General features: G+C 42.2%; 2 protein-coding genes across 2 annotated transcripts in view; one reads left to right on the top strand and one right to left on the bottom strand.

The window, feature by feature from the left end:
• Window positions 1–22163, bottom strand: part of kifap3a (kinesin-associated protein 3a) — a 92632-nt gene extending 70469 nt beyond the window's left edge. Inside the window, exons 1-6 of the mRNA XM_061683203.1 lie at window positions 21886–22163; window positions 18778–18909; window positions 18457–18602; window positions 18296–18354; window positions 10172–10313; window positions 5276–5375 (exon numbers count right to left, since the gene is read on the bottom strand). Of these exons, the coding sequence (XP_061539187.1) occupies window positions 5276–5375; window positions 10172–10313; window positions 18296–18354; window positions 18457–18602; window positions 18778–18909; window positions 21886–21926 (620 nt within the window). The 5' untranslated portion in view covers window positions 21927–22163. The remainder of the gene's footprint in view (window positions 1–5275; window positions 5376–10171; window positions 10314–18295; window positions 18355–18456; window positions 18603–18777; window positions 18910–21885) is intronic.
• A 4145-nt stretch (window positions 22164–26308) lies between these two features.
• The window catches only part of ntmt2 (N-terminal Xaa-Pro-Lys N-methyltransferase), a 28125-nt gene continuing 26653 nt past the window's right edge, over window positions 26309–27780 (top strand). The window contains exon 1 of the mRNA XM_061683204.1: window positions 26309–26504. Within this exon, the coding sequence (XP_061539188.1) occupies window positions 26309–26504 (196 nt within the window). The remainder of the gene's footprint in view (window positions 26505–27780) is intronic.

The following is a 27780-nucleotide window of genomic DNA, read 5'->3' as shown; positions in this document are numbered from 1 at the left end:
GAAAACTTTTGGCAGTATCGTTTCTCTCTTAGTTTTCTTATTATTGAGAAATCATTAAAATGATCGGTGTCTTCAAAAAAAATTATTCATAATAACATAATAACAAAGGTAATTTGAGCAAATTTGTCATTTCAAAAGTGCGTATCAAAAGTGGCAGCCCTAATCATTACCCCAAGTAGCTGCTTTCAGTTCCAAAAAGGCTGATGTACTCTGCTTTAGTTGTTATAGGGCCATATTCGGTGCGTACCACTTCGTCTTTCACACTAGGTTTTTTATTATATATGAAATAACTCCCAAAAAAGTACCATCATCAGTACACTGAGCTGCACTGTTTTACCTCAACGAGTACAATGAATGAAATATCATGAACTATATTTTGTGCGAACGTGAACGGAACTTAGTTCATTTCTGCCCGATGAACGTCATTGAGAAGGCGCTCATTCTGGCATCAAAGAACAGTTTTTGTACGAAAGTTCATTGTCGAAGCTGCGTGAGAATGCGAGGTGCGTTCAGGGACACTGCATAAATGGGAGTAAATATGTTCTCCGGTGGTTCTTTTGTAATACAGTACATAATTGTAAAAATGGATTACTATGGAAACTATTATTTGTATCAGAAAGCTTTAGTTAAAACTCTGTACAATCACACTGTCATGATATGGAAGGTATTTTGTTTAGTAATATAAGAAGAGATCAAATAAAATATTTTGTTAATATTGTCAGCCAGAGCTGCAAGGAATGCAAAGTTACCAATGTCCTTTCACTATCGTTCCGGTCATACCGTGTTGCTTGTTTTTGTTGCCACATTGTGGACAAAGGTCCTGTTTTTGTTTTAATACCTGTAGCATGTATTGGTTTGGATAAAAATTTTATTAATTTGGAAAAAGATACGACGGAAGGTAAACGCCTGCGTTCACTTCCGGGTTAGTCCGATTTACGCTTTAACGTTAAAATCTAACTAATTTGTCTCGTAAAGGTGCACCACGTCACTTTTTATATGTATAAAATGTAGGGAAAGTGACGAGAAACCTATTTATCAGTCTCATATCCAAAGGTTGCTACATTTTATGAAATACGAGCTCTAGATGACAGAGGCTTACTTAAACTCAAAACACAAACAAGAATGGCATTTTATAGAATATTTAATGACATCTACAAGGGATCTTGAGGAAACACACAAAGGGGCCTAACTAAAGAAATAATATAACACTAATAATGGTAAAAAGAAGAAAAATAGGCGTACGAAAAGTGAAATAGAACATTGTGTGCTGGACTAAAGTTGAAAACACGAGCGTTTAATGCGCCCAGTCCCCACGAGACCGAGACAGAGAGAGAGAGAGAGAGAGAGAGAGAGGCCAAAGTTGGGATTTTGTGTAGCTAGTAATTTCCCCAAATTTATTGGGCACTAATATTGTACAGTCTGGCAAACACTAGTGTGTTACTCACGAACGTAGATCAGCGGGTAGGTGGGGTGGTCTAGCTCAGTCGTCTCGGGAAGCACAGAGACAGGTTTGGTCGAATGAGGAAAAAGGATGCAGAAAAATGAAACAAAAACAAAAGAGGCGGAAGACGAAAAATTGTTGTTCATCACGCCTCATTGGGAGAATATGACCGTCTCTCTCCCCGCCTGGGTCCGGTGTCAGCTCGCAAGTTCAGAAAACCGTTTGGCTGGGAGCGTATCTGGTAGCTCAACAGCAACTGTTCTGGAGGCTTAGCACCGGCGATCCACAGAGGCTAGGGAGCCCAATCTCCATCCACAAGGCCCGCGGTTACAGAGCTGTGTGCCCGAGCAAAGAAAGGGGAGGGGTGGCCGAAGGCCAACCTGTAGTTGTGGCACAAGACCGAAGAACCAAGAAACGAGCCAAGAATCAGGGGTTAAATAGCCCGGGGGCGTCGAAGAGGATCGAGGACCAGACAAGACCACACCCATCAGCTTGAATCTAGTCTACAATTTTGACACATTAAATGGGTTTAAAACCATATATTAATACAAAATACCCCCAACTTTGTACTCATTACTCACAGGTCAAGCATATAAATGACTGTTTAAACCTTAGTCTTGGCAAATCAACTTCTTATGGTTCAAATCACATTTCATGTTGCTTGGGGTCAAATCAAAACAAACTGTTCTCTAAACCTCGCAGCTGCGCTTGTACAGTTGACACACTGACAGACATCAAGGCATACATTTGGAATTATTCGGCAGAGTTCGTAAAATATCAAAACAGAAATTTTTCTTCGGTTAAACATCAAATGAGAGTTCACGGTTCGGCTTTGCCGTTCCTCTCAACACCAGCGGGTGTCGCCTTTCCCAGCTTGGTCTCCCAGGGAGAGGATCCGACCTTTTGGTTGTTGTCAGTTCAAACAAAGAAAGGACTCTTTGATGACTGTAAACCAAGATTTCGAGGGGACCTGCTAATTAATTTAGGGTCCAGTAGGCGTCTTCTAGTGGCTGTCTCTTCTTGAAAAAATGCAGTTCATCAAGCTGTGGGGAGTCACTGTGACACCTCAGGTTGCGGGGAGCATGTCCGCTACATACCTCATTTTAAAAGAAGATAATTCAAGCATTACGTTTTTCCTCATGTTTTTGAAATTGTAGGGTGAAAGCTACTAGTGTGCACTGAATGGTTGGTAACAATGGGAAAATGAAATGCCAGTATTTTCAGGGGAATTCTACTGTCAGCAACATTGAGGGGAAGAGAGAGAAAAGAAAAAAAAAAAAAAAAAAAAAAAGAAAAAAGAACTATGAACTAGTTCATTTTTGGAATGGTGAACCTCGTTCAAAATTTTGAACTATGAATTGAATTAGTTCATTTTTGGAACAGTGAACTTTCCCAACACTCATGAGCTTATGACTGAAAGCATGTTTAGCAGTCCATCGATAAAAAAGGTGTGCCTGCCATTCTATACGTCACCCAGTTCCCTGCAACCTTCTTTGCCCCACAAACCGTGCGAGTTATTTTAATGTAGTTGATGACCAAAAGAGAAGCAAATAAAATCAAATGATTCAATATCTAAGTCACGATGGCGGTATTACAATGAGTGTCGTTCAGTGATTCGTCACCAATGGAGCGGGCCTCAAGGTTGGGCCAAGAGCGCCATTCAGTGGGCCGCAAAATAATTTCAATTCAAGACTATCCAAAGAAGGAAGCACTGAAGCCTTCAAAACTTAAGCGCCAAATAGAAACCAAGCATCCGAACATTGGTAGGAAAGTCTGTCGATTTTTTCAAGAGAAAGGAAAATGGGCTACAGCTTCAGAGAAAGACCATCGTGTCAATGACAAGCAGCTCCAAAAGTGCATTGAAAGCCAGCTACTTCGTAGCCAGACGTATAGCACAGAGTAAAAAAAACGTTCAGCGTAGCGGGGAAGCTTGCTTTACCTGCTGTCGTGAGGCTGCGCAGTGAAATGATCGGAGAGACTGCTGCAAAGAAGCTGCTTACCATCCCGCTGTCAAAAGACACTGTGAGTCATCGCATCACGACATGGCTTCTGACATTCAAAATCGGCTTCTGGAGAAAATCAAAGCTAGCGAATATTTGTCTTTGCAACTCGATGAGTCCACCGATGACACAAATGCCGCTGTGCTATTGGTTTTTGTACTGTAATGTTTTGTTGAGGGCGGCACAGTAGATTACTGGTTAGCACATCTGCCTCACAGTTCTGAGAACCCGGGTTCAAATCTGGCCTCGCCTTTGTGGAGTTTGCATGTTCTCCCCCGTGCCCGAGTGGGTTTTTTACAGGTACTCCGGTTTTCTCCCACATTACAAAAACATGCATGGTAGATTAACTGAAGACTCTAAATTGCCCATAGGTGTACATTTGAGTATGAATGATTGTTATTCTATATGTGCCCTGCAATTCGCTGGCGACCAGTTCAGGGTGTACCCCACCTCTTGCCCAGAGTTATCTAAGATAGGCACCAGCACGCCCGCGACCCTAGTGAGGAAAAGCAGTAAGGAAAATGGATGGATGTATGTTTTGTAGAGAGCTGCCATCATAAACTACAGCTCAGGAATGCGTCCGTTGCGTGGATAATTATTTTATTGAGCTTGGACTGGACTGGCAGAACTGTGTAGCGATGGTGCAGGGTCAATGACTGGCCGGCATCACTGTCATCGGGCAGACACTTGATCGTGCACCAGAGGCAAAATCGACCCACTGTTTTCTCCGAGAAAATCTCATTGCAAAAAGATGTGAGAGTTCCGTAAGGTTATGGATGTTAGTGTGAAAACCACTAACTTCATTAAACATAATGCTGTGAACAGATGCTTTGCCAAGCTTTGTAAAGACATGCAAGCAGATCATATCCAGCTGCTCTATCACAGTGAGGCAAGATGGCTCTCAACAGGACTGGTCCTTAATCGTTGGTTTGAACTAAGGAATGAGGTCCTTTGTTTTCTAACTGAGGGAGGAGAATTTTTTTTTTTTTTTTTTTAAATCACCTCTTGCACATTACTATGCAAACACAAAGTTCACAGCTAAACTTGCCTACCTCTGTGACATTTTCTCACTGGTGAACCACCTGAACATCTCACGACAAGGGAGAAATAGCAAGATATTTATTTTTGCACAAAAAGTTCCCGCTTTCAGGGGGAAACTAGTTTTGTGGACTAAGAGGACCCAGGAAAAGAGGATGAACATGTTTCCACTTTTGTCAGACATTTTGGAAAACTACTCACAAGTGACGAAGTCTCTCAACATCTCTCACAACTGGCAGGGAAGTTTGATGAATATTTTCCTGAATAATCTTCAAGTTAAAAACAAGTAAAACCAAAAGATAAAACAAGATCAAGTCTTTGTCCATGTTCTTGTGTGGGTCCAGAAACAGAATGCACAAGATCAAAACAGTTAAGGTTTTAAAAAAAATCTTTTGCCATTGGATTGTCAGGACAACACGTGAACATTTAAATCTCCAAGGAATTCATGTCTTTTATCAAGGCTTGAAGAGAGGCCAAAGATATGCCAAAGGGCTTGTGGCTGCAGTGGGTGGGAATAATTTGTTTATTGTCTTTGCTATCCATTCTAAGAAACACATTGTCTTACTTTTCTTAAGCATGAACAGTGCTATACAAATTAAGTATTGATTGACGGATTTTTAGTAAGTCTCAATTTTCTATGACTTCAGTAATATACTGTCGTTAACAATTACCAATACTGTAACCTGTGCATTTAATATGTAGGTAATATGTAAAAAGGGTGCTCCACAACACATACATTGAGTGTTGAGAAAATGACCCAATACTTCGGTGGAGAAAAGAAAATCTACTCGCTTACCTTGAGAAGCAGAAAAAGATGCAAATTATGGTTGTTGCCAGGTCCACGCTCTGCTTCCAGTCCTCCCTCAGTACTCTGGCCAACGCTGCTAAAGCCATCTCTGTCAAATAATAAATTAGAAAATAAAAATATCAACAATCAAATGAGAAAATAAAAAAGATCAATTGGAACATAAACAATTCAGATGTCAGTATATATTATTAACAGAGAGATAATTATTCAAGACACTAGCTTAAGTATAGCTGTGTGCGCACTAGGGCTGTGCACGAATCTCACGTGATACGAACTGGCATTCGATTGGACATGAAAAAGCAATCGCTGAATCAGAATTTCCAGAGTTGAAACACAACAAATCTTATGCTACTGTCATATCCTGTGAGTTGGTTTGTAATTGCGTTGCTTGGCCACTCTATGCTGGCGTTTTAGTGTTCCGGTAATCGATGATTTTCCTGTTACATTGCAGCCTCTGTTCTGAAAGGCAGACTTAATCACGACAACCCCAGCTCATAGAGCACGGAGTCTGCTAAAGGACGTGAGCTCCTTCATGCATACAGACATCTTATAACTCCAGTTCATTTCCTCAAACTGTTTGTGCCTAGGAAATGCATTGTTTGTGAGTTGTATTCTGCTTTTCTCTCACGTAACAAGTACAAACCCCTATTAAAATGAAGTTGGGATGTTGTGTAAAATGTAACTAAAAACAGAATACAATGATTTATTTGCATATCATATTCAACCTATATCCAATTGAATACACTACAAAGTCAAGCTATTAAAACTGATGAACTTTCTTGTTTTTGTACAAAAACTCTCAATTTTACATTTCGATGCCTGCAAGACATTCCAAAAAGCTGGGACCGGGGAAACAAAAGACTGGAAAAGCTGAGGAACACTAAAAAAAAAAAAAAAAAACACCCGTTTGATTGACATTAAGGGGTTTAAAAGGAGCATCCCCTGGACTGACAGAGTAGAAAAGTGTGCTGTGGTCCGACGAGTCCACATTTACAATTTTTGGAGAAAAACTATGAACGTCGTGTCCTCCAGTCCAAAGAGGAAAAAGACTAACCGGATTGTTATCAACACAAAGTTGAAAAGCCAGCATCTGTGATGTTATGGGGGTGTGAGTGTCCATGGCATGGGTAACTAGCACATCTGTGAAGGCACCATCAATGCTGAAAGGTACATAGTGGTTTTGGAGAAACATATGCTGCCATCCAAGCAAAATCTGTCTCAGGGACGTCCCTTTTAATTTCAGCAAGGCAATGCCAAACCACATTCTGTGTGTGTTACAACAGCATGGCTTCATAGTAAAAGAGTGCAAGTTCTAGACTGGCCTGCCAGCTGTCCAGACCTGTCTCCCTTTGAAAATTACTGGCGCCGAAATGCATGAGTGCAGGTATTATGAAGCGCAAAATACAACGGAGACTCCAGACTGTTGAATATCTTGTCTTTGTAGCATATTTAATTGAATATAGGTTGAAAAGGATTTGCAAATCATTGTATTCTGTTTTTATTTACTTTTTACAGCAAGTCCCAACTTCATTGGAATTGGGGTTTGTAGTTCTGCGCATTCTTAGCGGGTACAATCTGTTTTGAAATTGTAGTTCATTCTGGATTTTTCATTCTTTGGATAATGACCACTCTAAGTCATGCTCGGAAATAATCCGACACAGCGTGGTGACGTCATTGTTAAAACATGGCGGCTTGCTTTTAGAGTATTTCCCAGCATGACTAGCATCATTGTAAATAGTTGTTAAAATGTTGTTTTATTTCAGTTAGTCCACGAAATAGTTAAATAATGAGAAGGTATAGAACTTGTGTGTTTAATCCTCCTCTTCAACTTGTTGCTGCGTGTTAACTATATTTATTATTATTCTGGAACTAGAAGTGTATCATCCCAAGAGATGACCTATCTAGTTTTCATTACATCGTACAATTCGGCTCACGTGTCAATTCTCACGTGGGAGGGGTAAACCCCTACCTTGAAGCCGCAATGTCAAAACAAAAGTCCAGAGTGCATCACTGACACCATATTCAATACATTAATTAGGAGTTACGGGAACTCAATATAGTTAGCAAAACTGATTAGAATTCAATAGAAGGATAGAGTAAAGGCAAATTACCACCATCATTTATAGCATGTGAATATACATATGTATAGAAAGTGTTGGATGCGGATTGTACATAGGTAGACGACTTCTCCATTTCTGGCATCAACTTTGGGGGTGTGCATTATACTTGAGAGCGCATTAGAAATGACAAATTACGGCAGTAACTTACACAAACAGAAATCTGATCTGGTTGTTTTTCAAGCCTAATGCCGTTCACACTTTCACATTCAAATTGACAAAACCGCATAGATGTCAAACTTAAACCAGGTCCAGACTCATTTTTACCAATGTCATGCATAAAACAGTGGACAAAAATTGGATTTTGATGGAAGGCGACCTTTAAGAAGGCACTAATTTGTTTGGATATGTAGTCGACTGAGGAAAAATAAAAAATTTTGTTTAAGTTCATGCGCCAACCAAAAATAAATTTCCCCTGAAAAATTTAAGTGACAAATGTCATTAATAAGATACATTAATTACCTTTACTACCGTATTTTCACAACCATAAGGCGCACTTAAAAGCCTTAATTTTTTTCCAAAATGGACATTAAAGGGGGAAGGGTGTGCATGAAAGAGGACGCTAAAGGCACGCCCCCAGGAGGTATATAGTGCCGGGGTGTGCATTGTGCAAAACAACATTGGTTTGGCTAAGGACCCCCGAATATGGCACCTACGAAGAGACACGCTTCCAGTTTAAACTGCAAGCTATCAGTTACGCAGAGGAACATGGGACTCGAGCAGCCCCGAGAGAATTCAAGATCAACGAATCCATGGTTCGCAAGTGGAGGAAGCAGGAAAACGAGCTTCGCCAAGTCAAGAAGACGAAGCTGAGTTTCCGCGGAAACAAGGCGAGGTGGCCCGAGTTGGAAGACCAACTCGAGCAATGGATTAATGAGCCGGGAGAAGCTTCTCTACAGTCACCATTCGACTGAGTGCAATAACTCGGAGCTTGCCATCATTCCGGGAGGCTTGACGAAGGAACTCCAACCGCTGGACACGGGTATAAACAGGGCGTTCAAAGTGAAGTTCCGAGCGATGGATGACAATTGGCATCATACAGCTTTACTAAGACTAGGAAGCAGCGCCGGGCGAGTTACGCCACAATTTGTGAAAGGATTGTGGATGCTTGGGCTAACGTGTCTGCTTGCACTGTTGTTCGAGCTTTCGTAAAAGCCGGCATCATTTCTGAGTCGCCGCACAGCAACGAGACTGGCTCCGACAATGACGAAAGAGAACCTGCCGTGTTTGATGGAGAACTTGCCCAGCTGTTCATTTCGGATACAGAAGATGAGGACTTTGATTGATTTGTGGCTGAGGATTGATCCAAAAATAACGCGAGTACATTGTTAAATACTTTAATAGTATGTACAACTGAACTCAGTTTTGCGCCCGCTGCCTTTTTAAAAACATTGTTTTATCGTGCATGCATGCGACCGTATGTTTTACCATGCCTCCGCCCAATAATACGGTGCACATTATGTATGTGTTAAATACAGAAATAGACCCCGTAACTGAGACTGCGCCTTATGGTCGGGAAAATACGGAAATTAGATTAATGGGTTAAACAACTATTAAATACATTAATGTCTGAGTCAAACAAAGGACTGATCCGTGTAAAGGTAAGAATGAATGGAGACATGTATCGTGAGATTTTGAGTGAAAACTTCCTTCCATCAGCAAGGGCATCGAAGATAAAACGTGGCGGGGTCTTTCAGCATGACAATGATCCCAAACACACTGCCCGGGCAACGAAAGAGTGGGTTTGTAAGAAGCATTTGTAGGATCTGGAGTGGCCTCGCCAGCCTCCAGATCCCAACCCCATAGAAAATCTTTGGAGGGAGTTGAAAGTCTGTGTTGCACAGCGACAGCCCTAAAACATCACTGCTCTCGAGGAGATCTGCAAGGAGGAATGGGCCAAAATATCAGCAACATTGTGTGAAAACCTTGTGAAGACTTACAGAAAACGTTTGACCGCTGTCATTGCCAACAAAGGGTATATAACAAAGTATTGAGATGAACTTTTTGTTATCAGAATCAGAATCAGAATCATCTTTATTTGCCAAGTATGTCCAAAACACACAAGGAATTTGTCTCCGGTAGTTGGAGCCGCTCTAGTACAACAAACAGTCAATTTACAGAACACTTTGGGGACATTATTGACCAAATACTTATTTTCCACCATCATTTGCTAATAAATTCTTTAAAAATCTGACAGTTATTTTCTGGATTTTATTTTATTTTATCATTTTGATTCTCATAGGTGAGGTATACCTATCATGAAAATGACAGGCCTCTCTCATCTTTTTAAGTAACAGAACTTGCACAATTGGTGGCTGACTAAATACCATACACATTTTATTTTGTTAACTACAGTATTTTTTGGGTTTATATTTCTTTTAAGAAGTGGTAAACAGACTGCAATTATATAGCGTTTTATCGACACCATCACAGTGCTTTACAAAGCCTCACATTCACCCACTCACATTCATACACCAATGGGCGACTGCTACCATGCCAGACGCTCCCAGGCCCATTGGGAGCAAATTAGGGTTCAGTGTCTTGCCCAAGGACACTTCAACATGTGGACAGTCGGAGCCGGGATTCGAAGCAGTGACCGAAACGACCTGCTCTACCTACTGAACCACAGCCGCCCTAGAATACCGATCATGGTGATCACTTTGGTCATGATAATCGCAATGTGAAAATGTTATACAGTTTCATCTCTAGACATCACTTCAAGAATAGACTGGCCAGAAATGTGATTATATTTTGAAAGAATATGTACCGTTCTGTTTGAGTTCCTCTAGGTTGTCCGGGTTGCGGGCCAGTTGAAAGATCAGTGTGGCACCCCTGATCTTCTCCTGGATGTCCTCATACAGCAGCTCCAAATACTCATCAATGCTGTTGATGCTCGCCTCCTCATTGAGCTAAAAAGGAAGAGAAGTTGATTTTCTAGACTCAAGGCTGGAGGAGATTGCGACCAAAATGGTCGCATATGCGACCCTTTTGGCAGTGTGCAAGAATAAAAATGTGTGGTTCCACTTGTGAAAGTACATCTTTTTTAATGCTCCCTTAACAGTATCAACCCCATAAGAAATGGTGCTTGAAAGTCACCGTCTTTTTCACTGCTTTAGTCAATCTCCTCCGCCTGCACGCTGTCCTTTCTGAAGAAGGAATACCTCCATAGAGTGACTCGCCATAATAGACTTGGTAGAAAAAGTGCCAATTTCAGTTTAAAAAATAAATAAAATAAAACAAAATAAAAAAAGGCCTCTTTGACAGCTACTTCTGTTTGACTGAGTTTTGTATCCGCTTTGTCCACATTTGTCTAAAACCGCCCCCTTTCCTTTGATTGGTTACCTCTGTTTAGAAGACCCACTTGTGAGAGCACGTGTTATGTTGACAGCGCTGGCTCGGGAGCGCAAAGGGAAGACGGAGATATTTGCTAGTGATGTCGATAAGCTGGAGAAATTCGAATGACCCGATTTCAGGCCTCTGGGCAGAAAAACGTCAAATGGCAAGACGTTTTGGCGTGTGATGACTATTCCAGAGAGGTTTCATCATGTATAACTAGGGTTCATCGATATATAACATTTCTCAAGTTTTTTGTTTGTTTATATGTGCCCTGCGATTGACTGCCGACCAGTTCAGGGTGTATCCTAACCCTCTCGCCCGAAGATAGCTGGGATAGGCCCCAGCACGCCTGACACCCTTATGAGGATAAAGCGGTACAGAAAATGGATGGCTGGATTCAGTGACATTGTTCAGCAATATCTGAATTTGCACATTCATATTTCACGTAGTTATTTTGATTTTATTTGACGTTGCTCTGATTTTAAAAACTCACAAGTTAGTCACGATTGTTTTTTCATTGAGTAGTTTCCTCCTCTTACTAAAGTAATTATTTTAAGGACTGCTTTTTACTTTTACTTGAGTCATATGCAAAAGTAACAGTACTCTATTAAGAGTCACACGCGTGGCAGGCAAACCACGGAAAGACGGCGAGGAACAAGGGCATCGACACAAAGTCAAGCTTCATCGCCTGAATATCACGTCCAATAATTGCGGACAAGTGTGTGCTAACGAGGACTTCATCAGAAAAATAAGGCAACCCGTCACGACCGACACCATGACACTTTAACGGCATTGTCGTAACACTTGTTGGAATACAGCATAGGCCACTCTGAAATGTGCAGTTTTATCATCCTCATCGGGGTCTCGACCTGACTGCAGTTCGCCGTCGGAACCGACTTGAATGGGCGGATGCTCACGTTCGATGGCGTCTGGCACATTGGAGAGGTGTTTTCTTCACGGGTGAATCCCGGTTTTCACTGTTCAGGGCAGATGGCAGATAGCGTGTGTGGCGTCGTGTGGGTGAGCAGTTTGCTGACGTCAATGTTGTGGATCGAGTGGCCCATGGTGGCGGTGGGGTTATGGTATGGGCAGGCGCACGTTATGGGCAACAAACACTGGTGCATTTTATTGATGGCATTTTAAATGCACAGAGATACCGTGACGAGATGCTGTGGCCCATTGTTGTGCCATTCATCCACGACTATCACCATGTTGCAAGGATCTGTACACAATTCCTGGAAGCTGAAACCATCCCAGTTCTTGCATGGCCAGCATACTCCCCGGACATGTCACCCATTGAGCATGTTTGGGATGCTCTGGATCGGCGTATACGACAGCGTGTTCGAGGTTCCTGCCAAGATCCAGCAACTTCGCACAGCAAATCAAGAGGAGTGGACCAACATTCCACAATCAACAACCTAATCAGCTCTCTGCGAAGGAGATGTGTTGCACTGCGTGAGGCAAATGGTGGTCACACCAGATACTGACTGGTTTTCTGACACCCCCCCCAATAAAGCAAAACTGCACATTTCAGATTGGCCTTTTATTGTGGCCAGGCTAAGGCACACCTGTGCAATAATCATGCTGTTTTATAAGCATCTTGATATGCCACACCTGTGAGGTGGGATGGATTATTTCGACAAAGGAGAAATGCTCAATAACACAGATTTAGACAGATTTGTGAAAAAAATATGAAGGAAATGGCCTTTTGTGTATGTAGAAAGTTTCAGATCTTTGACTCCAGCTCATGAAAAAGGGGAGCAAAAACAAAGTGTTGCGTTTATATTTTTGTTCAGTACATCTATATATATATCTATCTATATATAGATATATATATATATATCTATACATATATATATATATAGATATATCTATACATCTATATCTATATCTCTATAGAGATATAGATCTATATATCTATATCTCTATAGATATAGATATCTATAGATCTATATCTATAGATCGATATCTATAGATAGATATATCTATATATCCATCTATATATATATCTATATCTACACACACACACACACACACACACACACACCCTTTCCAAAAATTTGGAATATCAAAAGTTTTAGTTCCATTCAAAAAGTTAAGATTTCATATAGATTAAGGGCCCACAATTTAAACAATTTTACATATTTATTTGTTATTTTTACATAATTCCGGCTTTCAGCTCATCAAGTCAGTAGTCAAAGGTCCTCTTTTCCGATGAAAGTAAAGTGTGCCTTTCATTCGGGAATCAAGGTCCAAGGGTTTGGAAGAACACGGGGTAAGAACAGAACCCAAGCTGCTTGAAGTCCAGTGTGAAATATCCACAGTTAGTCATGTTTTGGGGTGCAATGTCCAGTGCAGGTGCATTCTTAAATCCAAGGTCACCGCAGCAGTCTACCAGAATGTTTTAAGAGGACTTCACGATTCCTTCTGCTGACGATCTGTATGGAGATGCAGATTACACCTTCCAGCAGGACCTGGGCCCTGCCCATACCGCCAGAAGCACCAAAACCTGGTTTGATGCCCATGCCATCACAGTGCTCGACTGGCCAGCCAACTCGCCGGATCAAAACCCCATTGAGAATGAGTGTTTCGGAAAAGAGATGTCGAATAGAAAGCTAGAGAATGTGAAAGAGGTAAAGAAAGTCGCTAGGATATTAGCGATAGGGTTCCGCTTAATATATGGTTTAAGGAGAGGTATCTTCCTGTTTGACAAGAGAAAGAGGAAAGTCTACTTCTCGTTGCAGTTAGCCAAACTACCTTCTCTCCCTTTCACACACACACACACACACACACACACACACACACACACACACACACACACACCTGTGCCAATATGTTGAGAATGCTCCAAGATCCACAGGCAATGCAGGAATGGTCACAGGAACATGAGGTCATGCACAGACTGGACTCGGCATGGCCAAAGAGAGACCTGGCAACATGACTGTGAAACTCAAGTGGACACTGGAAGCCGACCTCAACTTACATGGTGTGAAGCAGCAACGGCGTCAGCGGCCTGCCTTGCATCATCTGATGATTGCAAGAATTTCCACCTCGATGTGGTGGAAAAGGAGGGAGTTGTGAGTGGAGTCTTCTAGCAGGTGAAAACTGGGGAATGACGAATGCTGACACGGTTGGTCAAGGACAAACAGGATGCATGTGAGATGCACACGCTGTCACCCATGCAAAAGCAAAACAAACGTGGTGGACAACCTGAAGAAACTCTGGGGCTGTCCTCATCAAAAAGACATGAATGACAAATACATGAACAGCAGCCCGAATTTTCAAGAACAAGGAGTGAAAGAGACAGCAGCAAATGCCATTTGTGAGAACAAACGATAAGCAGACTCAGCGGCAGAGCAAGAGGGCCCGGCACTCGAACGAGGTTCGTGGGTTTGCTATCATCGGGCAAGAGGCGGGGTACACCCTGAACTGGTTGCCAGCCAATCGCATGGCACACATAAAGAAACAACCATTCGCACTAACATTCACACTTCCAGGCAATTTAGAGTCTTCAATCAAGCTACCACGCATGTTTTCGGGATGTGGGAGGAAACCGGAGTGCCCGAGAGAAAACCCACGCAGGCACGGAGAGAACATGCAAAATCCACACAGGCGGGGCCAGGGATTGAACCCTGGTCCTCAGAACTGTGAGGCAGACAATCTAACCAGTCTTCCACCGTGCCTCCAGATTGCAATATCTTTTCAAAATTTCACACACTTGACAGTTCACACAGAAGGGCATCTACGTTTCATACTTTGTTGTTCTCCCACTAGCAAGTTAATGCCGAGATCAGACTACAGGATTTTAGCCCCGATATTGGCCTGATTAGCTATCGCCGGAGATTTCCCAGATCGTGCCCGACCTATTTGGTTGGCAACAACGAAACTTCTTGTTATGCGACATAATCCACGCCCAGCAATTTGACCCAACAATCCCAAAATTAAAAGTCTAGCATGTTTGATTTTTGGGATAGCTTCAACTTCATCTTCAATCAACTCTCCGAGACCTTGACGTCGACCAATTAGTTTGCGTATTGTGACCGGTGAATCGCCTTCCGTGCTTGCCGTTGTCAACATTTATTCACGTGCCCAAAGCAATGTTTACAGAGACTTTAGAGCATTATTCAACAGAACGCTCGCACTAGCTTGCTAGGCTACATAACGTTTTCTTGCCTGCTTGCAAGCCGTATCGCATTAAAAGTACGTGAACGTCCCGTCCCTCAAGCAATCCTTTAATGGATAGCCCAAATCATCTTTTCCTGAGGACTCAGTGACACCACATTTTCTTTCGCAAAGCAATCCAATGTTTGACCACAACCTCGTCACCATGGTAACAGTTGTACGTGCTCTGCGGTGACACGTTTTCTGGTGACGCCTACCTGACTGTTTGCTTTGACAAGATGAAGCCCAGTGACCATAAAAGACAGGATACGGTTTTCTTTGAATACATGTGTAGTGTTGCCACTGTCTGGCCGGTAGGGCAAGATTCTATGGCATTTTTTATTTATTTATTTTTTAAAATAGTTCAATCGTGAAAGACCAAATTTATCTTTTAGTCTGATCCAGGCATTACATGCTCTAACTAATATTTGCTCAGACTGTTAAGGCCTTCATGATTTTACGTTTGTGACTTTTTGACAAACGCTGTTACCGTGGCAATGCGCTGATCGCCATGCTGTTCTCAAATAAAATAATGCTTTTTTGAGAGTCTAAACATGCATGCATTTGCTAAAATCATTGAAGTTCGTGTTCATTTTTTGGTCCTCAATGTACATACAGCACCCCATCGACAGAAAAAAACGGAATTGTTGAAATGTTTGCAGATTTATTAAAAAAGAAAAACTTAAATATCACACAGCCACAAGTATAGAGACCCTTTTGCTCAGTATTTAGTAGAAGCACCCTTATGAGCCAATACAACCATGAGTCTTTTCAGGAATGATGCACACCTGGATTTGTGGATCCTCTCCACTTCTGTCAGGTTGGATGGTGAACGTTGGTAGAATGCCATTTTCTGGTCTCTCCAAAGATGCTCAATTGGGTTTAAGTCAGGGCTCTGGCTGGGCCATTCAAGAACAGTCACAGTTGTTCTGAAGCCACTCCTTCGTTATTTTTGCTGGGTGCTTAGAGTCATTGTCTTGTTGGAGGTGAAGCTTCGACCCAGTCTGAGGTCCCGTGCCCTCTGGAGAATGTTTTCGTCCAGGATAGTCGGTAGTCCTTGCGCGGATGGCGAGATGGCGCCTTTTCATAAAACGAAAGCACCAAGACGGACGTCCTTGAAAGTGTTCGATCTTTATGTCTTGTGCTATCGTTATTGCCTTCAGTCGAATGGTGACTGTAGAGAAGCTTCTCCCGGCTGTTCTTGATTTTTGAATTCTCTCGCGGCTGCTCTATTCCCATTTACAACCGCGAAACTGATAGCCTGTAGTTTCAATTGTGCCTCGTAAACATGTCTCTTCGCTGAAGCCATTTTCGGGGGTCCTTAGCCAAACAAATATTTTGCAGCATACCGGTAGTACAGTATACCTACCGGAGGCGTGGCGGAGGTAAGCGTATGTACTGTACGTATTTACGTCCCTATGTTGGAGGGAAATGGTCCGACAGTCAATGAAACGGAGCGCTTACCAAAATCGCACAACAACATTTTTACAGATTTTAGAACTCAGTGCACACATAAGGCGCACCGTCAATTTGTGAGAAAATTAAAAGGCGTTTAAGTACGCCTTATAGTGCAGAAAATGCAGTAAATGGTTTTAGCAAATGGCTGCAATATAACGAGTGAAAAAATTAAGGTGCTCTGTAGACTTTACACCGATTTTAATCGGCCTTATCGGCCGATAATTAGCATTTTACGCTGACCGGCTTTGTCATAATTCGCCGATCCGATCAACGACTCCGCAAAAGACATTTACTCCGCGTCGCCATCGTACACAGTATATCTGAATACAAAAGCTAGTTTATTTTCAGCCTTGTCGCATGTCTTTTGGCATTGTCCTGTAAATATCTGACTGCCAATAGAGTTATTTAAAAAAGAAGAAAAAAAACTTTGCCGGTGTGGAACAGACAACACGTCTGACACAGCCAACACGTAATGCCCTGATCAGACAACAAGACAAATATGCTCTTTCAAGATTGCACTAGGTCAGACTACTGCAATAAAATCTTGAATTCCGATACCACCGCATCCTGTTTTTTTACGATCATTGGGCTTTATCTTGTCAACTCAAATGCGACCGGATTCACTCGTTACCGTGGCTACAACAACAAAAGTGGATCGCGCCGACTATATTGTAAGGACAAAATGGGGAAAAAACGTGTGTTGTTGGTCACCGGCGCTCAGGACAGGAGAGGACGTTCGTTAAAGGCTTTTTTGAGGTATGTTCACGTACTTTGAATACGATACGGTTCGCAAGCAGGCAACAAAAATGTTATGTAGCCTAGTAAGAGAGTGGTAGTACGTACGGTTGTAGGTAATCATGCCAATGTTCTGTCAAATCCTGCTCTAAAATTTTGGTGTGGGTGAAGTCATTTAATTAAAAATAAAGCAATTTAATTACATTAAGGTAGCACGCATTATTTCTGCCATGTAACGTTGGTTGGACCTGACTGATTAGAATACACGATCTGACTAGAGCAGTGATTTCCATTTTTTTTTTCTTTATGGAGCCAAGGAACATATTTTACAATTGAAAAATCTCACAGCACACCAACAATCAAAAATGTCACAAAAAGTGGATACATTAATTGCTGTATTTACTTCCTGCCATCTAATAGAAGACCATTCATTTGTTCTCTGTCTGTCACTATGCCTCACTGGCATAAATAGAGGAACAAAGATACATTATTTATTGTAAATATAATTTTTGGAGCAATTAAGTACACAAATATGTACAGTAAATGAACAGGTCATTTAAATAGACACATTCCTCCATCTTGTTATCGGATATCGTTTTTTTTTAAACTCGCTGATCGGCCCCAAAAATCCTGATCGTGTAAAGCCTAGCACTCTGAATACTTTCTGTAACCACTGTATATTTTTGTTATTGGTTTTATTTAAGCTATTTTTCAGGATTTCCGAATATAATTTTTATTTATTTATATTCAATTGTGGTACATTCTTTGCGCAACCCATTGGCGAGTTTTTTTGCAGACTTACTGTTTGTGATGATTGTTCTATGTTTGAGTCATATCACTTCATCAAGCCTTTTCTAACAATCCATCGTACAAAATAAATTAACTATGTATGATTACTGCTGATATCGGATCGGACAGATCTCAGTATCAGACAAAATCCACAGCTGCAATATCGGTATTGGATCGGAAATGAAAAAGTTGGATCGGGGATCCATTGTTATTTCTGTGACCGCTGTGGGTTTTTCTTCCATTAACAGAGAGGTACCAACAAGTTTATCCACGTGTCTAAATACATATACCTGAAAAATCTACTCGTACATTTGTACTCATATTTGTACTACATCCCTTCCCACCAATGCACACCAGTGTTTGCACTCAAACTGTGCCAATATTATAATCAACATTCCTCGTTATTTATTACCTCGACAGCTGCATAAGGTGCAAAATCTCGAGGTGAGGTACGTTTTTTTTCTTGGTCATCTGTGAACAGCAAGGTACAAAAAAAGACAATGCAAATCATCAAGGAATTTAGAATCCTTGTCATAGAAATTTCAACTGTATATTTGGTAAACTCTTCATTACCATTTGGCTGTCTGCGGTTTTGAAGGTAGAACAGCAGTTGTTCAACCTCATTAAGTTTTGAGGGATGAATCAAATGACATTCTTCCATCACTTTCTGAGCCAACGATGATGTGTCCGTGTTGGAATTCAAGCTTTTCAGACGAATGCTGTGGGGTAGAGAAACATATTGCACGCCCTATAGTTCAGCAGAATAAAAACCTGTCATGAAGACAATCATTGCATATTCTTCTTAGCCTTGAGACATTGTATATATATTTAAAAAGACTTGTGCACAACCTAAAAGCAATAAAATAACAGTCAAAGTAAAACAACATTTCTTACATTTTCTGACACTCTTTGCGACCTCCAACCATGGCATCCCCTTGCTCTCCAAGTATCATTGCCTCGACCTCATACTGGACCACGATGGCTTTCTCTGTTGGGTGGACATCGAGAGTACATCCCTTCACTTTCCTGTGTTGGAGAAATGCAAATAGACCACAGTTTATTGTGGGGCTTGCATTCCAGACAGAGACAACAAATAAAAAAACCTTCACATCATTTTACCCTCCCACACACTTTGAATTCATTTTAAACTTATTAAAACACCTTTTGTTTTTAAAAAACACGCTGTCAACTGCAGGAATAAAAATATATAAATATGATGACATATTTTATATAGCCCCTCCCTGAACCGTCACCTTATGGTGGAGGGGTTTGTGTGTCCCGATGATCCGGGGCGCTACTGTAAGTTGTCTGGGGCTTCATACCTCTGGTAGAGTCACCCATGGCAAACCAGTCCTAGGTGAGGGACCAGAAAAAGCAGGGCTCAAATGATCCCCTATGATGAATAACAAATGGACCGCAGTTTCCCTTGCCCGGACACGGGTCACCGGAGCACACCTCTGGAGCCAGGCCTGGAGGTTGGGCTCGAAGGAGAGCGCCTGGTGTGGCCGGGCCTGCATCTATGGAGCCCAGCTAGGCACAGCCCAAAGAGGCAATTGGTCTCCCCCTTCTCATGAGTTCACCGCCTGTGGGAGGGGCCAAGGGGGTCAGGTGCATAGTGAGCTGTGTGGCGGTCGAAGGTGGGGACCCTGGCGGTCCAATTCTCAGCTATAGAAGCCATCTGGCCAAACTGAGCCATCGGGAGAGAAGAGCCTTGGTGAGAGAGGGAAAGAAGAACCCAAAGATCACTATGGCTGAGCTCCAGAGATGCAGTCGGGAGATGGGAGAAGGTTTTAGAAAGTCAGCAATCACTGCAGCCCTCCACCAGTCAGGGCTTTATGGCAGAGTGGCCCGACAGAAGCTTCTCCTCAGTGCAAGACACATGAAAGCTCGTATGGAGTGCTAAAAAAAAAAAAACCTCAAGGACTCCAAGATGGTGAGAAATAAGATTATCTGGTCTGATGAGACCAAGATAGAACCTTTTGGCCTTAATTCTCAGCGGTCTGTGTGGAGAAAACCAGGCCCTACTAATCCCCTGTCCAATACAGTCCCAACAGTGAAGCATGGTGGTGGCAGCATCATGCTGCGGGGGTGGTTTTCTGGAGGGACAGGACGACTGGTTGCAATCAAAGGAAAGATTAATGCGGCCAAATATAGGGATATCCTGGACGAAAACCTTCTCCAGAGTGCTCAGGACCTCAGACTGGGTCAAAGATTCACCTTCCAACAAGACAATGAACCTAAGCATACAGCTAAAACAACGAAGGAGTGGCTTCAGAACAACTCCGTGACTTGAATGGCCCAGCCTGAGCCCTGACTTAAACCCAAGTGACCATCTCTGGAGAAACCTGAAAATGGCTGTCCACCAACGTTCACAATCCAACCTGACAGAACTGGAGAGGATCTGCAAGGAGGAATGGCAGAGGATCCCCAAATCCAGGTGTGAAGAACTTCATGGCTGCATTAGCTCACAAGGGTGCTTTCTACTAAATACTTTTGGCTGTGATATTTCAGTTTTTCTTTTGTTAATAAAGCTGCAAAAATTTCAACAATTCCATTGTTTTCACTCAATATAGGGTACTGTGTGTACATTAATGAGGAAAAATATTAACTTAAATGACTTTAGCAAATGGCTGCAATATAACAAAGGGTGCACAAATTTAAGGGGGTCTGAATACTTTCCATACCCACTGTAAATAATGATAATAAATATTCAAATAAAATCAAATTATGCTGTCACATGATGCCACCTTAACGTCAGTCTGCCGCCTTAAGTATGCATGTGTAGAACTGGCCCTGTGAGAAATAATGAAGAATACAGCGCACCTCCAATATTTATGGCGAATAGGGACGAACCGTAAATAGTGAAAATCCACGGATAATTTACAGCCATTATAATTGCATTGATTTTTTGGGGGGGGGGGATTATTATTATTATTATTATTATCTTTATTTTTTTTTAAACCCTAAACCTTGAATAAAAGGGGATAAACGGCCAATCAGCGTTTTCATGGTTGGTTCATTCAAAGAGAGGAAAAAAAGAAACTGCGTTACTCTAAACTGCGTTACTCTAAATTGAAGGTTGTAGTTTTTTGTTGTTTTTTTTAAAACAAGATTTTCTCAAGGTGTTGTCACACAAAAACATTCCCAAAAATGATTCCCCCCCCCCCCCCCCCCCAGACAAAAAAATAATTATAATAATAATAATTTAAAAAATAAATAAATAAAAAACGACATTTCTCCAGAACTGATACTCCAAATCGTTGGTGTGTTGTCGTCGTTCCAAGTAGACTCGGCATTTTGACAGACTGTAGTTTGGGGAAAATCTTGCGACTTGAATGTACAGTTATTATATCGGGTGCAGGTCATATGCGCGTGGATGATTCCGTGCGAGAGTTTAAAGAACCTCAATTGTAATTGTATTACTTTCCCAGAGTAATCCTGCATCTTTTTATCCAATTAAGGATTTTTTTTTTTTTATTTGAGCCGAACACTGAAATATGAAATTAGTTTTTTTGTTTTTAGTGAATAAACACTTTAAACTGACTTCCAAGCAGCTTGGGAGGCCAAAACAGACTGATCGTGCTTCATTTTAATTGGTTTTGAAGGATTTGCACGTTGTACTGCGAGCTTGTCTGTCTGAATGTTTTTAGCTTGTCGTGCGAAATCAAATGTTTGCGTTTGTCGCCTGCCCTGGCGGGGACACTCTCGTCAAAGAGATGTTGATTATCAAGGAGGTTTTCTCGGATTTCCCCATTCCACCGAAAAGCAAGCGGGGCCACCACTGAGTCTGCTAACGTGAAACGGGTCCGCTATACAATGGCCGGTGATTACGGAGCGGGATGAGGCTGGCAGAATCAATGACATCGAGCTTTTCGGGGGGGTGTTGCCCTGAAATTCCCAACGGCCAAGCCTTTCGGGTGAAGGCGAGCTCCGGTGGTCAGGAAGGTAAGATGTTAGCGTCACCATGCTAACAGCTTTCAAGCTAGCACGAAAAGCCGTTACCTTTTAAGATAGCGCGGATCCCCGGTTTGCAAGGTGTCCATGTTTTGATAGGGAAGGGAAGGGAAGGGCCACGGGCCTTCTCGGCTGCGCAGACGTGACGACCTCGACTCGGTCGACGAACCTCCCAAGGTGCGTCTGCGGGAGCTCTGATCACGTGACCGGCGCCTTCTTCCTTTGACTTGAACCGTAGATAGAGGAATGGACTATCTCTAGAAAGTGGCAGTCATTAACATATATTATTGCGCTCTGATGGATAATGATACGTTTTCATGGAAGGAATTGGAAAAAAAAAAAAAAAACGAAAAAAAAAAAAAACAGCTTGCTTAAATTTCCAAACACCGGCTTTGTTCAAGTTGGTGGACGTTGATGATTGCATTCAGGGGGCGGGGTCAGCGAACGCTAAGTGGGCCGCGGCCTCGAGGGGGCGCCAAACATTGGGTGGCAAAAAAAAATAACATTAGAAATTGAAATGACTTTTTTTGGGGGGGGGGGGCGAAATCCACCTTGAATGGAATTCTCCATCCACCCAGCCATCCATTTCCCGTACCGCTTCTGCTCACTAGGGTCACGGGCGCGCTGGAGCATAACCCAGCTATCTTCTTCAAATGAAATTATCATCCAATAAATATAAACAAGCAAAGGAAGAGGAGCATGGTGAACAATGTACTGTACCTTTAAATCCATTCACCTCGAGGCTCTCTCTCTTTCTCTCCTGTTTTCCCCACAATGTGCAGAGCGATGCATTCACAGCCCCTCGGAAATAATAGTCCTAAACGCAACATAACCCCCCCCCACACCCCACTCCAGCAACACACAACCATAAACACACATAGCTGTTGAAATATTTTTTTATTCATAATGAACATACGAATGAACATACTTTGAATTTATTGTCAGGTTCTTCATCCTCCTGTACATATTTCAGTGGACTCATTTAGTCGAATATAAATTGTGTGTGTGTGTGTGTGTGTCAAACTTATGTTTAGCTATCGAATTCGGCTGCAGAAATGACTTTGCAGCATCCTGGATGAGGGTCTTCAGAGTACGTAGCCTGCTGTACTCGCCTTTTCCCCTGTGGACTCTCTTCCACTCTGGAGTTGCCCACGGTGAGAGGCGCCGAGCGGGTGCGGAGGCCGAGCTAAAAAAAAAAAAAACTAATCATTTCATGAACTGATTCGGTTCAGTTCGTTCACTAAAAAGATTTGTTCTTCTGAACGAAAACGTTCGCAAACGCAACAACACTACGAGGGAGCCCGAGAAACGGCTGCCACGTCCAAGGAAGGCAACAGGCGCGCAAATGACCCACTCCCGACGCGAGGAAAGTAGTGACGAAAAATAACAATAAAGGACTTTTTCGATCCTTTGTTGAGGAACCACTGGAGGGCAAATCTGGTGCCAGCAGCCTCGGTGATTCCAGCTCCTAAAGCGTATCTTAAAGTTGCTGCTGTTAAAAAGCTAGTAGTTGGATCTCAGGATCGAGCCTGATGGTACGCTGCGAGGGAAGCCGCCGCTTCCCTGACCGCTCGCCAGTCTGCCCCCGTTTCTCTCCCCCTATCGGGGTCTGCGACGGTGGGGGTACGGTGGGGACTGCCGCCATGATTAGGAGAGCGAGATTAACACGTCACCATTTTTCTCACTAAATATACTTCCAAAGGTGCTACTGACCTGAAAATGTCCCCACGTAATCCATAGATACAACAAAGAAAACAGAACAAATAAGATCAGAAATTAAGTACAAATTAAAAACAAATTTAAAATGTGAAATGACACAGGGATAACGTATCGAACACATGCAAAAAGGGAGGTTGCAAAAAGGCATGGAAAGCCAAGACAACACCTAAAGTCTATCAATAATCAAATAGTAATCCAGCCCCTTGTCAGTGCAAATGAATATTAGATGTTCACATTGGCCTACAAAAAGCTCAATTCTTTTTCCCTGTGTCATTTCACATTATTACACACAACTTAATTTCTGATCTTATTTGTTCTACTTTCTTTGTATGTACTGTATGGATAACTTTTTTTTTTTTTATGGTTCCCAACATCTGGTGACAAGTTAAATAGTTTTTCTGTCTTTATAAAATATATTATTGATTCATTCATTCATTCATTCATGGAATATGGAATGCATGTTGTTTAGTTTATGGGATCCCCATTAGCTTTTGAAACATAGAAAAAGCAAATCTTCCTGGGGTTGTCAGACAAAATATGACGGTATGATTGGTAAGTAGGTCAAATCATAGTGGTTGAATCAAGGTTACACTGAACATCAGCCAAATGTTAGTAATTTGCGACGTTTATTTATTGCCCTTTTTCATGACCACTTGTCGTAATTGGGGCAAAATGTCTCCTCATTAAATGTTCTATTTTATGACACAACACTTAAGTCCTATATTTGCCTTGATACTTGTTCCATGTGAGATTTAATGCCTTGTATATTCCCCCCCAAAACGTTTTTTTTCATGGAATGATTTGAATTGCATTTTCATGACCAATATACTGTAACGTGATAAGCCTGCTCTGCAGGCAGCACTTGCACCTCTCAGCAACATGTAGTTAGGCTCCACCCATATGTGACAGCTGATGTCACATCTCTAAATTTAGCTTGGCTCTTGATGATATTCATGGCCGTATGATCCGTATAACTACTGCAACTGCCTGACACTCCAAGACTAATACAGTGATAATGAGATTCAAGCTGAAATATGTTAGTAAGAATGAAGCAATGCATGACTGTGAGAAAATGAATCGCAGTGTAGGTGACTTTTGTGCAGTTTTAAAGGTCAATTACTGCAATTTATATCATGAGTTTATTTTCCGAGTAAGCCATTCATGTGCTTTAAACTTAGATTTCAACGCACTTGAATTTGGACCCGATTTCCTTGTCCAAGACTTGGTCCAGTTTTGACTTTCTACTAATTGCACTCGACTTGGATTATTCATTACGTGGCCAACAGTTTTTTTTTACTTTAAACAGGTTGGGCTTGATTCAAGGTCTTCATTGGCCTTACTTTTGCGTTCGACATGGCAGTTGGAGAGTAATAAGCCTATCTCAGTTTGTTTGTTTGGTGAAAAACAAAAAAGGCATCTGTGCAGTCAAGATCATGTTGTAAAGTGAATACAGAGATGTTTTTCTAAGTACATTCTACGTATTTGAAAATAAATGTAAATGTGCAAACACTGAGATCAATGTCGTCAGCTACTGAATTGTGCTGATATAGCTTCCACCATTTTTCAGTTTGCCTACATTTTGCGTGGCTAAAACAACGCCTGATGACACATCTCGGAATCTGAGATGAATTGCCCCTCCCCCACTATAAACGAACTGAGGGCCTTTGTTTGCAGTCGTGGCTACCCGGCGCAATTGCGAGGTATTTCGTTATAATTACTTGGCGCATTTCTTACCACGACAGCGCGCAGTGAGCTCGCTAGCTATGTCATCGCCCCGAAACCAAAAATCTCCCCTGGATACCACAAATTACAGAACAGCTTGGTGTCGTTATTAAATCCCAAGTGTTCTGTGATTTACGTTATTCAGGCTACCGTAATATGTTGAAATGCAATGCATTGTGGGCGGTGTAACGCCTCTCGTCGGGCCACGGAAAGCATTTCAACGACTTGATGGGCTATATTCCGCCCAACGGAGGCTTTCGACAGATATCCTTTCACGGCTCCAACCTGGGAAGTTTAGGCCATAAGTTATGTGGCATTTGATACACAGTTGACACTTGAGCAGGGTGTGGTTTCAGTGCATTCAGTGGACATGCCCACACCACCGAACAGGGTCGAGAAGGGCTTGATTTTCGTGATTTTGAAGCGCTATTTTATATACATTTTTTCAAACCGATCAAATTAGGCAGGGTTGTGTGCATTTTTCAAGACCAATTAAATCCTGATGTTTTACAGAGATGAAATACAGTCATCCATGCTGAATCTTAAGGATTACATAATGATTGACTTTTAGTCAAAGTCATTTTTTTTTTTCTCGATAATATCTGCCAAGCTGTTACTGAAATAAAATGGGAGGTGTCTACAAACATGAGACGTGCGCCAATTTTAGGAGCCACATTACATGGCAGCAAGAGGTTGAGTTATGACCTACTGGACTCTTTGGAATTTCCAGTCTAAAATTCACTCACCTCTGCTCAACGTATTCATCCTAAGACAGAAGGCTTCTCACTCTTATGCGTCAACTGTGCGATCGGTAAGATGTGCTGCACATTCTCAGCACTGCCCCATGATATACATATATGACTGAAGGATTTGATCATTGACGAGACGAATCGTGTTGAACATTCATCTTGGCAGATAACGCGGCAGCTGAAGAGACGATATCCAAACGGGCACCAGGACACACTCTTTCTCTCCCTGGCAACCATCAACTGCAAATTTAGGGAAGTGCAACAAGACCACAAACAGTAAAATGGAGATTTCACTTGAAGATGGTCACAGCTCATCACCGAACCTTGAGTACAAGGGAGCTCACCAAGCTTTTAGGGATCGCTGGAAAGAGACAGATGACACAATGTGTCGCCACAGCTTGTCCTTTCACTTGCACCACACAATGAGGAGCGACTTCTTTGCCAGCTACCTGTACCTTTTGGAGAAGATTCCTCTCGGTAAGATGCTCCACCCAATGTCCTAACCAGGTAGCAGTTGTATCATCACATCATTCACTTTTAGTTCTGTTTTTATGACCACTGATTTAAAACAACAAACAAACAACAACAAAATGATAAAAGCTCTTAAAACAACCGTTTTAAACAGGTGGATCATTTCACCACTCATCAATATAATCAACACATATTCACTTCAGGGCAAATTGATCGTGTTTTTAGTTTTGAATATAGTTTTATTTCATTTCGAGTATTTTGAAGTGTTTTCTTGTGGTATGCATTTTATATTCTTCTTAATAGCACTACTTTCATGTGTGTAAGAATGGTATGTGTATGTTATATATCCCGTATTTTAACGACCATAAGGCGGACTTAAAAGTCTTCAATTTTCTCCAAAATGGACGGGGCGCCTTATAATGCGGCGCGCCTTATGTGTGCACCGAGTTCCAAAATCTGTAAATGTTGTTGTGTGACTTGAATGAAGCGCTCCGCTCGACTGACTGGCAGCATTTTCTGCCTACACGCTGCTTATATAGAGGAAAGGCGGACGTGACCGAGGACAGCATGTGGACGTAAAGGGGGAAGGGTGCGCGCGACAGAGGACGCTAAAGACACGCTGTCAGTAAGTTTAAACTACAACCTATCAGTTACGCGGAGAAACATGGGAATCGAGCAGCCGCGAGAGAATTCAAGATCAACAAATCCATGGTTCGCAGGAAAACGAGCTTTGCCAAGTCAAGAAGACGAAGCTGAGTTTCCGCGGAAACAAGGCGAGGTGGCCCGACTTGGAAGACCAACTCGAGCAATGGATTAATGAGCAAAGTACAGCCAGGAGAAACGTCTCGACAGTCACCATTCGACTGAGTGCAATAATTTGGAGCTTGACGAAGGAACTCCAACCGCTGGACATCGGTGTAAACAGGGCGTTCAAAGTGAAGTTGCGAGCGGCATGGGAGCGATGGATGACAGATGGCGAAAACAGCTTTACTAAGACTAGGAGGCAGCGCCCGGCGAGTTACGCCACAATTTGTGTAAGGATTGTGGATGCTTGGGCTAACGTGTCTTGCACTGTTGTTCGAGCTTTCGTAAAAGCCGGCATCATTTCTGAAGAGCCGCACGTCAACGAGACTGACTCCGACAATGACGAGAGGGAACCTGCCGTGCTTGATGGAGAACTTGCCCAGCTGTTCATTTCGGATACAAAAGATGAGGACTTTGATGGATTTGTGGATGAGGATTGATCCAAAAATAAGGTGAGTACATTGTTAAAGTACAACCG

This window comes from Phycodurus eques, chromosome 8, assembly GCF_024500275.1.
Source record: "Phycodurus eques isolate BA_2022a chromosome 8, UOR_Pequ_1.1, whole genome shotgun sequence".
Taxonomy (NCBI): domain Eukaryota; kingdom Metazoa; phylum Chordata; class Actinopteri; order Syngnathiformes; family Syngnathidae; genus Phycodurus; species Phycodurus eques.
The sequence above is the reverse complement of the archived record's forward strand: the minus strand, read 5'-3'. Positions and strand labels throughout refer to the sequence as shown.